Below are 12408 nucleotides of genomic sequence, written 5' to 3'. Positions count from 1 at the left end.
ATTCTATTTCAAATAAATGCTGTTCTTTTGAAATTTCTATTCATTAAAGAATCCTGAAAAAAAAAAAAAAAAAAAAAAAAAAAAAATTGTACACGACTGTTTTCAACATTGATAATAATAATAATAAATGTTTCCTGAGCAGCAAATCAGCATATTAGAATGATATCTGAAGGATCATGTGACACTGTAGACTGGAGTAGACTGCTGAAGATTCAGCTTTACATCATAAGAATAAATTACATTTTAAAATATATTCAAATAGAAAAGTTATTTTAAATTGTAATAATATTTCACAATATCAATTATTTTAATGAAATAAGCCTTGTTGAGAATAAGAGACTTATTTCAAAAAACATTAAAAATCGTACCAATCCCAAACGTTTGAACGGCAGTGTATATATATTTATGTAGGTGTGTGTGTTTTTGTGTGTGTGTAGAAAAACACATGACCGTGTTATTAAAGTTTAGCCTAGTCATGAAAAAAAAACATTTTGAGCATAGTCATAACACATTTTGTTTTGAGGTTTTTTTTTTTTTTTCCTGAGTAAACGTAAACATTTTTAGAAGCACATTCATTAAAGAATCCAGACTGTTATGCATAATTTTCACCTTTATTTTATCACCACTTTTACCTCTATTTTGTATTGAATCTGGTCTTGTTGTACCTGTTTAATATTTTTTTCCAGCTTTCATTAGTGTGCTAATAACTAGTACACATGTCCAGATATATAATTTCTCACTTAATCCACATTATTTATTGAGATCCATGTTTTTTTTTTTTTTTTCTTTGTGCTGTAATCTGACATTTGACATGTTCATTAAGTATTCTGGGTAACACTTTATTTTACAGTGTCCTTATTACATATGTTACATGTACTTACAATAGTAATAACTATACATTGTGCATAATTACATGCAACTAACACTAAATGAAACCAAACCCTAACATGGACCCTATAATAAGTACATGTTGTTAATTAATATTACTCAGCGTTTAAATGTATAATTACACTGTAACAAGGACACTTTGAAATAAAGTGTAACCAGATTCTGTAAGAGCTTAATCATAGTTCATCTCTCAGGCTGCTCTCAGAGATGGGCGTGGGGGTCTTATCACCACGACTGCGGTCTCCACGGACGTGATGGCGGTCCCAGTCAGTGGCCACCGTCTCATCATTCCAGATGGTGGAGGTCTCGGTGTCACTGAAATACCCAGACTCCCCAGTGTAATGTGTGGGAAAGAGCAGCAGGGGTTCCACAGAGAAAGCCTTCAAGTCTCTCGGTTTAAAATGAGACATGTATTCCTCCCTACAGACAGAGGGAACACTACAGTTAGCCCGCAGAAAGAAATTAACACTAAAATGCCTTTATAAAAGTCATTATTATAAGTGCAACTCTACATAAATGTCATAAAATATATATTGATAATGCAGACAAGGCGACTACATTTAAGTGTAACTTGCCACATTATTATTGCTTAAATGTTCCTGGGTCAGGACACAGTTCTGACTGACAGTCATTTTGACTCATCCCTTAGTTTATGAAAAAAATAAAAATAATAATGCTTAAATGGATAGTTCACACAAAAATGAAAATTTTGTCATCACTTACTCACCCTCATGTCATTCCAAACCCATAATGAAGATATTTTTAATTAAGAGATTTCTGTTTGTCCATTATTGAAAGTCATATTTGATGTACTCTATGTATGTGGATTGATCAAAGTTTATATATAAATAAAAGCCTAAATTAAATGTGCTTATATTAAGCTCTTCAGAATACATGGATTAAACTGCTTATTTATATACTTTTACGATCTCTTTATTAATTTTTTGAAGATTGAACATTTGGGTGGAATGTACTTTCAATGGAGAGAGAAATCTCAGGTTTTATTCTTATGGGTTTGGAACAACATGAGGGTGAGTAAATGATGACAGAATTGTCATTTTTGGGTGAACTATCCTTTTAAGAAATGTTAATTTCCTACATCTACCGACACTTACTTGGGGTGCTTATTAAACATAACGGGCAGAAACTCATCCACAGGCAGCATCTTGCTTAGGGGCTGGGCCTCCAGAAGCGTCTTTGCCCCCTGCAGTGAAAGGGCATAGCCTAGTGTCCAATAAGAGTAATCTGGGCTCACCAGGTTCTTCACTCCCTCCACCCAGCGCTCTGGATGCTTAATTTGCAATCGTTTACGCCCCACATAACTTAAAGAGAAGAGGAAAGATGGAACGGGGAAAGGGAACATGCGCAAATGTCTAATTATCAATGGAAATTTAATATATTTTGTTAATTAAATGTTCATTTGTGGACCCTTAAGAAAACCAGGACCACTTTGTGGAAGCTATGATGATGGATCTTTATAAAGATGGAAAGCAGAATAGGGAACTGAAGTTATCATAATAAAACCACAACTCACATTAAGTCCCACTGGAGGCCTGATTGTTTTACATCCTCCATGATGGTGTTAAGGCGGCTCTTGAAGTTGGGTTCAAACCTGATATCATCCTCCAGTACGAGCACCTGCTGTTGCTGGAGCTCCACCACCTGAGGGCGACACACAACAAAAATAATTAATGCACATAAAGTGACTCATTTGTCCACTTTGAGGAACCTTTTGTGCAGTGGAAAGCCCTCATGGATGTTAAAGGTTCTTCATAGAACCATAAATGCCAATAAAAAAACCTTTATTTTTAAGAATGTAGTTTGCATTTACACCATTGTACACAAGAGTCCATGTGTACTGGAGGCAAGCTAGCAAGAGCTATAACTGTAATTCTCACTCCCCTGGCCTCAAGAGGAGCACTGGCGACTGACGCTAGAGACTGCAGTCTTTAACCTCCTTGTTAGCGCGCCCACCTCCCAAGCTGGAGATGCTGGTTTGAATCCCTCTTGGAGCGGGTCGAGTTGGAACAGTTACATTTGGTGCCGTGACCCCAGATGGGAATGAGGTTTGGGGGGGTGAGTGTAACAAAGCCATGTTAGTAAGAGCTGTGACTATAATCCTAACTCCCCTGGCCTCAAGAGGAGCACTGGCGACTGACACTAGAGACTCCAGTCTTTAACGTCCTTGTTAGCGCACCCACCTCCCAAGCCGGAGACGCTGGTTCGAATCCCGCTTGGAGCAGGTCGAGTAGGACCAGTTACATTTGGTGCCATGACCCCGATGGGAATGAGGTTTGGGGGGGTGAGCGTAACAAAACCATGTTAATAAGAGCTGTGACTATAATCCTCACTCCCTTGGCCTCAACAGGAGCACTGGCGACTGACACTAGAGACTGCAGTCTTTAACGTCCTTGTTAGCGCGCACACCTCCCAAGCCGGAGACGCTGGTTCGAATCTTGCTCGGGGTGGGTCGAGTTGGACCAGTTACATTTGGTGCCATGACCCTGGATGGGAATGAGGTTTGGCGGGGTGAGTGTAACGAAGCCATGTTAGTAAGAGCTGTGACTATAATCCTCACTCCCCTGGCCTCAAGATGCGCACTGGCAACTGACGCTAGAGACTGCAGTCTTTAACGTCCTTGTTAGCACGCCCACCACCCAAGCTGGAGATGCTGGTTTGAATCTGGCTTGGAGTTGGTCAAGTAGGACCAGTTACATTTGGTCCCATGACCCTGGATGGGAATGAGGTTTGGGGGGGTGAGTGTAACAAAGCCATGTTAGTAAGAGCTGTGACTATAATCCTCACTACCCTGGCCTCAAGAGGTGCACTGGTGACTGACGCTAGAGACTGCAGTCTTTAACGTCCTTGTTAGCGTGGCCACCTCCCAAGCTGGAGACGCTGGTTCGAATCCCGCTTGGAGCAGGTCGAGTAGGACCAGTTACATTTGGTGCCGTGACCCCGATGGGAATGAGGTTTGGGGGGGTGAGCATAACGAAGCCATGTTAATAAGAGCTGTGACTATAATCCTCACTCCCCTGGCCTCAAGAGGAGCACTGGCGACTGACACTAGAGACTGCAGTCTTTAACGTCCTTGTTAGCGCGCACACCTCCCAAGCCGGAGACGCTGGTTCGAATCTAGCTTGGAGTTGGTCAAGTAGGACCAATTACATTTGGTCCCATGACCCTGGATGGGAATGAGGTTTGGGGGGGGGGTGAGTGTAACGAAGCCATGTTAGTAAGAGCTGTGACTATAATCCTCACTCCCCTGGCCTCAAGAGGTGCACTGGTGACTGACGCTAGAGACTGCAGTCTTTAACGTCCTTGTTAGCGCGCCCACCTCCCAAGCTGGAGACGCTGGTTCAAATCCCGCTCGGAGTGGGTCGAGTTGGACCAGTTACATTTGGTGTCGTGACCCCAGATGGGAATGACGTTTGGGGGGTGAGTTTAACAAAGCCATGTTAGTAAGAGCTGTGACTATAATCCTCACTCCCCTGGCCTCAAGAGAAGCACTGGCGACTGATGCTAGAGACTGCAGTCTTTAACGTCCTTGTAAGAGTGCCCACCTCTCAAGCCGGAGACGCTGGTTCGAATCACACTCAGAGCGGGTTGAGTAGGACCAGTTACATTTGGTGCCATGACCCCGGATGGGAATGAGGTTTGGGGGGTGAGTGTAACAAAACCATGTTAGTAAGAGCTGTGACTATAATCCTCATTCCCCTGGCTTCAAGAGGTGTACTGGTGACTGACACTAGAGACTGCAGTCTTTAACGTCCTTGTTAGCGTGCCCAGCTCCCAAGCCAGAGACACTGGTTCGAATCCTGCTCAGAGTGGGTTGAGTAGGACCAGTTACATTTGGTGCCATGACCCCGGATGGGAATGAGGTTTGGGGGGTGAGCGTAATGAAGCCATGTTAGTAAGAGCTGTGACTATAATCCTCACTCCCCTGGCCTCAAGAGGCGCACTGGCAACTGACGCTAGAGACTGCATTCTTTAACGTCCTTGTTACCACACGCCCACCTCCCAAGCTGGAGATGTTGGTTCGAATCTAGCTTGGAGTGGGTCAAGTAGGACCAGTTACATTTGGTGCCATGACCCCGGATGGGAGTGAGGTTTAGGGGGGTGAGTGAAATGAAGCCATGTTAGTAAGAGCTTTAGCGTCCTTGTTAGCACTCCCACCTCCCAGTGGGTTCGAATTCCACTTGGAGTGGGTTGAGTAGGACCGGTTAAATTTGGTGCCGTGACCTGGATGGGAGTGAGGTTTAGGGGGGTGAGTGTAACGGAGGCCAGCTAGTAAGAGCTGAGCTTGTAAACCTCACTTTCCTGGCCTTAAGAGGCAAGCTGGCAACTGATCCTAGAGACTGTAATCTTTAGCGTCCTTGTTAGCATGCCTGCCTCTCATGCTGGAGAAGCCTATTCAAATCCCGCTTGGTGCAGATAGAATAGGACCGGTTACACATGTTAATGTATCAGCATATTGTAGAGCATGTTTTGCTGTATACCTTTTTCCAGATGCTGTAATGACTAAGGAAGCAACCAATTTCACCCTTAGTTAGCACACGATCAGAGTAAGGATCTTTATATCCAGGGAGCATCTCAATTCCTAAAGCCCTTAGCTGAGATGAATTCAGGGTTCTAGGAAAGGAGAAACAAGAATTCGTATTTGACAGTGGCATGTGGATTAACAGAAAAATACGATTTGCGTATAGAAGCAGAGATGAGGGACATACAGTACAAATAATAGTGTAAACGTTGACATTGTGTAACTGATGCAAAAGTGTGGGTTATAATATCATACTTGCCATCCACTGCATCGATGAGGGTGACATCTATGCCCAGCGCCTCCAATGAGCGCAGCATACGATCTCTGCGATCTTTCCGCCGCTTTAGATTAATCAAGTAGATCTATAAAAAAGGAGAAAATAATGCCCTAACTGTTACATTCTGATTCCTATAATGAGTGTTGCACATGGACACAGATTGAAGAGACTTAGTAGTAGTTTTGCAATATTCTGCATTTAGTATTTCAGCTGTCAGTATACCTGATTGAATGCCATGGTGTCATTGGGTTTGGAAGCAATGTGCAGATAATGCGAAGTTTCCATGTTGAAGTTGACTGAGGAATATAAAATTTAGGTTATTTGTCTTTTAAACACAAAGAAACATTTTCTGGTATAAGAAGGTCATAGAAATTAAATGAATTAGTGATTTATAAAAATTGGTGCTTGCTGATTGGATGACACATTTTGAATAATAATTTAATGTGGTTTAAGTTAATTAATATTTTATTCTTTTATTAATTTAATTCCAGCAGATCCAACAGAGATTTGCTATCATTTGTATCTCTTATGTGAGTGTACTGTATGTATGCAGAAAAAGTTGGATATAATATATATTCAGCTTTATACAGAGAGCTGTACAAATAATACAGTTTACATTTTGTGATGATATAAACAATCACACACCTAAGCTGGGCAATAAATATAGTTTATATTTTGCAGTGATATAATAATCACACAGTTGAGATTTGCTATGCTTAATGTTAGTTTACTTAACTGACAAAAAAACAAACAAACAAAAAACCCTGTATTAAATTGTGATATGACCACAAACAACCTGTGCTAAAATAGTAAGATTAGTAGATAAGGCTGAAACAATTAGGCACATTTTGTGATAAATTGTGTTTGTAACTTTGGGATTCTTGAGAAGGATATGCAGAGCTGTAGGTGCTACACAAACTTGGAACAGCACAAGATTTTATAGTGATTTTAATTTTTCGAGACTCCACTGCTAAGTTTATTGTGAAATAAAATTACTTGTATCTTGATAAAAGATTTTGTTCATATCGCCCTCGCCTACAAGGTACAATGAGGCTAATCTAATGACAGGAGACAGGGTCAGAAAGAGCAGAAAGAATGTATCAGAGATGTCACATAGGAGTGAAAACTCTCTCTTTCCTGTGAAAACTATATGGAAAAGCATACAGTGAAGTGTTTGTGTAAGCTAGAGGTAGAACATGAAGGGATAGTGGTGAATAGATGGCCCACACCTCTGATTCACAGTTTATTCACTCAAAGAAACTGTGCTAATAGGCTATTGTATTTAACTTCACCTCACTGTACATCACCAGAAAGACTCTCAGCTTAAAAGCTGTTTTTGCCTGTAAAGACCTTTTTCAAATCTTCATATTGTTTTGTGAATAAGCAGATTTAGTGATACACACTAAGTGCCTCGGTGACAGTGTGGCTGAAGCTCTCCACCTCCTCCTCCAGAGTCTGCTTTGTCTTCAAAGGCAGTGGCATGTACCCATAATGCTCTTTGTTACATAAGAACATCTGCACACCTGTAAAGATAATAACATCTAAAAGTCATATTCATATCACACATATTTCAGTAATGGTCAGATCCAGCTAAAAGGGAACTTTAGTGAACATTCTGGCAAGGTTCTCTCAAGGTTATGAACAAACGTCCTTCCAGTAACATCTTCCAGTAACAGCAAATAAATATCAAGCATAGGTTGCGACTCAATCCCACGGTTTCACAGACAAAGCTTAAGCTAGTCCTAGACTAAAATGCATGTTTGAGCTGTTTTAACTGAAAGTCACTTGCACTGACATATCTTACAAAATGTCAGAGCTGTTGTTTTGCCTCAAGATGCACACCAGTAATGTTTTTTTCTAGGGTATGTTTATAAAAGCTACTTAAATACCTTAATTGAAATAAAGCCTAATCCTGGCTCAGCCTAAGCCCTGTCTGTGAAACCGAGCCAATGACATATAGGCTCCTCTTTAATCATACTTACAGTAAAGTACAGTAGAATATAGTACTGTATTGTCATAAGTGCAGGTATAATGAAATTGTTACCTGCTTGTCTTGCAGAAAATGCAAAAGCCATGATATCATCCAGGGACCAAAGATAGTAATGGTGCACAGGGTAAAAGGCCAGGGCTGTGCTAGCACTGCGCCGCAGGTCTATCAGCATTGTGGAGTGAATCATGGGAACTGGGTGGCAACCAGTACGCTTCCAGTTTCGAATGGGTACATAATGTGGTGTTCGCTTATAGTACCCCTGCAAAAAGGAAAAGAAGCTTAACATTTTCAAGATTTACAAAAGATTCAGAGCTTCGAAAAAAAATGCTCAAATTACATTATACAGACAAAAGGAGAAACAATGAATAATATCTGATTCTAACTAACTTTTAAGAAACACTGCAATATTTTGTAACTTGCAGTGTATTGATTAACAGGTATTCATATTACATTTTTAGTTCCAGTCCTCACTTTCTACAGGTTACATTGATTGGCCAGTAGGTGGTGACAAGTGACTCATTTAATTGTTCATTCAAATGATTCATTCAAAAATTTGAAATTTGAAGAGTTTTTGGAACGGGTTTGGAATGACATGAGGGTGAGTAATCAATGACAGAATTTTCATTTTTGGGTGAACTATCCCTTTAACTACTTCACTGAACTGATGTATTAGGGCAATTCATTTCATGTGACATCAGCAATACCAGTAAAGTTGAATCTATATCAGTTTTATTTTGATTAATATAACACAATATATAGCATTAAAGGGTTAGTTCACCCAAAAATGAAAATTCTGTCATTTATTACTTACCCTCATGCCGTTCCACACCCGTAAAACCTTCGTTAATCTTCGGAACACAAATTGAGATATTTTAGTTGAAATCCGATGGCTCTGTGAGGCCTCCATAGGGAGCAATGACATTTCCTCTCTCAAGATCCATAAAGGTACTAAAAACATATTTAAATCAGTTCATGTGAGTACAGTGGTTCAATATTAATATTATAAAGTGACAAGAATATTCTTGGTGCGCCATAAAAACAAAATAACGACTTATTTAGTGATGGCCGATTTCAAAACAATGCTTCAGGAAGATTCGGAGCATAAATGAATCAGTGTATCGAATCATGATTCGGATCGCGTGCTCCGATGCTTCATAAAGCAGTGATTTGAAATCGGCCATCACTAAATAAGTAGTTATTTTGTTTTTTTGGTGCTCCAAAAATATTCTCGTCACTTTATAATAATTAATATTGAACCACTGTACTCACATGAACCGATTTAAATATGTTTTTAGTACCTTTATGGATCTTGAGAGAGGAAGTGTCATTGCTCCCTATGGAGGCCTCACGGAGTCATCGGATTTCAACTAAAATATCTTAATTTGTGTTCCGAAGATTAAAGGACTTACGGGTGTAAAACGGCATGAGGGTAAGTAATAAATGACAGAATTTTCATTTTTGGGTGAACTAACCCTTTAACATTATATGAGATATGGCAATAACTTTCAGAATGATGCGTCTCCATATCCTAAATGTACACAACCTGCTATAATCATGAACGGCCACCCCAAAACCTGCCCTAGTGCGTAACTGCAAATTGAGTAAAGCTTTTGACAATCACCCATCATGGTTTGAAAATAGCATACTGGGTCCTATTGACCATAAAACCTGATTATTGACCACACTGTTCTCCTGCATTTGCAGCATTTGCATGGAAGTTATTATAATGAAACCTTTAGTAGCCTGTACCTGTGAGGTCATACCACACCAAAAGTTTGAATAAAGTGTCCTTGACTCTAGCATTGGAGCAACCAGCGTCCGATTCTCAGCAATCAAATGATTCAGCACTTGTGTGTTTGTCAGCAGGTTATCACTGTCTGCAAACTAGAGAACAAATCACAAAACAATCATACAACCCCTTTCAAAAATGATCATTCAACTCAAATGACACATCGCCTTCCCCATCCATTAATAAAAAGAATTTTAATTTGGAAGATAATGGTCACTTTTGACATATGAAATAATAGTAAGAAAAATCTTCTTCTTTTTTTAATGAAACTTTATATTTTAAAAAATCGGAGGGAAAAGTTGGCATATGTGTTTTGAGCATATTTGATACATCAGGCTTTTATGGCTCATATGATATAGTGAGAATATGGAGCTCATACTTGCGAGGCAAAAAAACTCCTCAATTTTATTCAGATGCCCAAACCGAGCAGAAATATGCAATTTTGTGCAGTTGCTGATTTTTATATGGAAAAAAGAAAGATGAAATTGCATATAAATGCATATAAATATGTTTTCTCAATATCTTCCAGTAATATCTTTTATATTTAAATGCTTATGATTTTGTTTTATGATTTTTATTATTATTATTTTGGTAGCAATACATATAATGCAATGCAATAAAATGATGACCGAGATGTACAAATATGATATATCATGCTTTTTCGAAAAAAAAAAAATGTATGGATGGATAATCAATTGCTAATCAGTAAGTGTTCACCTTGAAATATTAATAAAAAATATATAATTTTTTATTTACTGTCACTGCGGAGTCGTGAACGCGGATTGACAACAGACCAGGAAGAGAAGACAATGCTGAATAAAATCGTAGTTTTTGTTATTTTTGGACCAAAATGTATTTTCGATGCTTCAGAAACTTCTAACTACCCCACTGATGTCACATGGACTACTTTGATGATGTTTTTATTACCTTTCTGGACATGGACAGTCTACCATACAAACACTTTCAATGGAGGGACAGAAAGCTCTCGGACTAAATCTAAAATATCTTAAACTGTGTTCCGAAGATGAACGGAGGTCTTAGGGGTTTGGAACGACATGAGGGTGAGTCATTATTAATGACATAATTTTCATTTTTGGGTGAACTAACCCTTTAAGGTTGAACCACTGTAGTCACATGGACTATTTTAATGATGTTTTTACTACCTTTCTGGACCTCAAAATGTGCGATGACTATATGGTTCAGAAACCCTCAGATTTCATCAAAAATATCTTAATTTGTGTTCCGAAAATGAACAAAGATCTTATGGGTTTGGGACGACATGAGGGTGAGTACTTAATGACAGATATTTCATTTTAGGGTGAACTAACCCTTTAAATACGATATGATAATACAGACAGTTGTAACACATATAGGGACACCAGCAGCTGACCTAAGATCAGCACAGAAGGAGATGTCATCTCACCAGAATGTAGTCTGCCCATTGTGCCCTAGCTGATGTAAGCGCAGCCTGCCTCAACTTCATCACATGGGTGAACCGAGACTCCGTCCAGTGCTTAGGACCCAGCTCATCTACATAATAACTGTAAATAATTATAATGAATGAGAAATGAATGCTTCAGTATACACAGACACATGAGATGTTTCCTTCTTTATAAATATATTAATTTTGTTCAACATTAAAATTATGTTACTTATGGTAAAGAAGTTCTAAAAGAATGCAATGTGCATGTGTTGTCACCTCTTCTCCTCCTCCATCGTCTGCAGTTGTACCGAATGATACAAACTCTCCACTCCAGAGAGCCATTCATGCAGCATTGCAGTGGTGTTGTCAATATTGTGATCGGTAGCGGCCCTGACAAACAGAAAGTCCATGTTAGGACCAGAATTAGCATTTAGCATTTTTTTAATTAACATCATCATCTTGTCATATAAAACTACTTCTCAAAAGGTTGGCGTCAGTAAGATTTTTTTTAAAGAAATGAATAATTTAATTCAGCAAAGACATTGATCATTAAATTGATCAAAAGTAACATTAAAAACTTTTATTATGTTACAGAAGATTTCCATTTCCAAAAAAATCAATTAATTTATAAATTAAATAATAATATTACTACAAATAATAATACTTTTTATTATTAATATAAAAATAAATCATATTAGAATACATTATTATTGGTCACATTTTTCCTATTTATTGGAGTGCAAACTGCCTGCACTTTCTCCTTCTCTTCTCCTTTCACATTCTTTCACTTCACTGTGATTCTTGTCATATTTACTTTTCAAGCTTTCCAGGATATTTCAGACTAAGGTGTAATTAAAAGCCTAGTGCTCACTTCAGTGTGTGGTCAAATACAAAACCACTGACACATGTATTATATATCTTAGACTGTGTGATAATAGCACTAACACATTATGGTAACTTTCAGCAATAAGACATTAAACTCATGTAATGCTTAATAGATCAGTATGCAGATTTAAATGTGAGATGCATGAAAGTGCTTTAATTGCTATGATGATCTGTTATTCTTTTTAAATATAATAATGAGGGATGCTATTAATGCAAGTGTTACCGTGATGCATATACATTCCTATACGTCCTAATCCATTATATGTCTTCCTAATAAAATTGTGAAAAATGTGAAAAACATGCATTTGAAAGGATATATGCCACCAACATGAAACAAAAATGAGTTACCATATAGAGATCCGGTCCTTGGGATAATCCAGTCTCTCAATACATCCCAGAAAATAAGGAAGACTGTGTTCAGCGTTACGGGCCAAAATGGCAATGACTACTTTGGGTTTGAGTAGAGATGTCTCATGCAGAACAGGTTCCAGGTCAATGAGTGTATGAATAAAGCCGAGCCATGTCTGTAACAGTAACAGTCCAAACAGAAGCTTTTTAGATGCTCTTAGGTCTGTCATAGCGTCTGAATGTGCAGAAGCATGCCGTGCTGATACCA

General features: G+C 38.7%; 1 protein-coding gene across 1 annotated transcript; it reads right to left on the bottom strand.

Annotated features, from left to right (window-relative positions):
- Positions 1–786: 786 nt before the first annotated feature.
- Positions 787–12370, bottom strand: colgalt2a (collagen beta(1-O)galactosyltransferase 2a). The gene is made up of 12 exons (XM_048164548.1): positions 12141–12370; positions 11184–11297; positions 10908–11025; positions 9445–9579; positions 7750–7954; positions 7109–7228; positions 5928–6001; positions 5684–5790; positions 5388–5520; positions 2423–2550; positions 2004–2210; positions 787–1308 (listed from the first exon to the last, which is right to left on the bottom strand). The coding sequence occupies exons 1-12, from the start codon at positions 12368–12370 to the stop codon at positions 1065–1067; spliced, it is 1815 nt and encodes a 604-aa protein (XP_048020505.1). The 3' UTR covers positions 787–1064.
- Between the last annotated feature and the right edge of the window lie 38 nt (positions 12371–12408).

The sequence above is a fragment of the Megalobrama amblycephala genome, linkage group LG17 (assembly GCF_018812025.1).
Source record: "Megalobrama amblycephala isolate DHTTF-2021 linkage group LG17, ASM1881202v1, whole genome shotgun sequence".
Lineage (NCBI taxonomy): Eukaryota > Metazoa > Chordata > Actinopteri > Cypriniformes > Xenocyprididae > Megalobrama > Megalobrama amblycephala.
The sequence above is the reverse complement of the archived record's forward strand: the minus strand, read 5'-3'. Positions and strand labels throughout refer to the sequence as shown.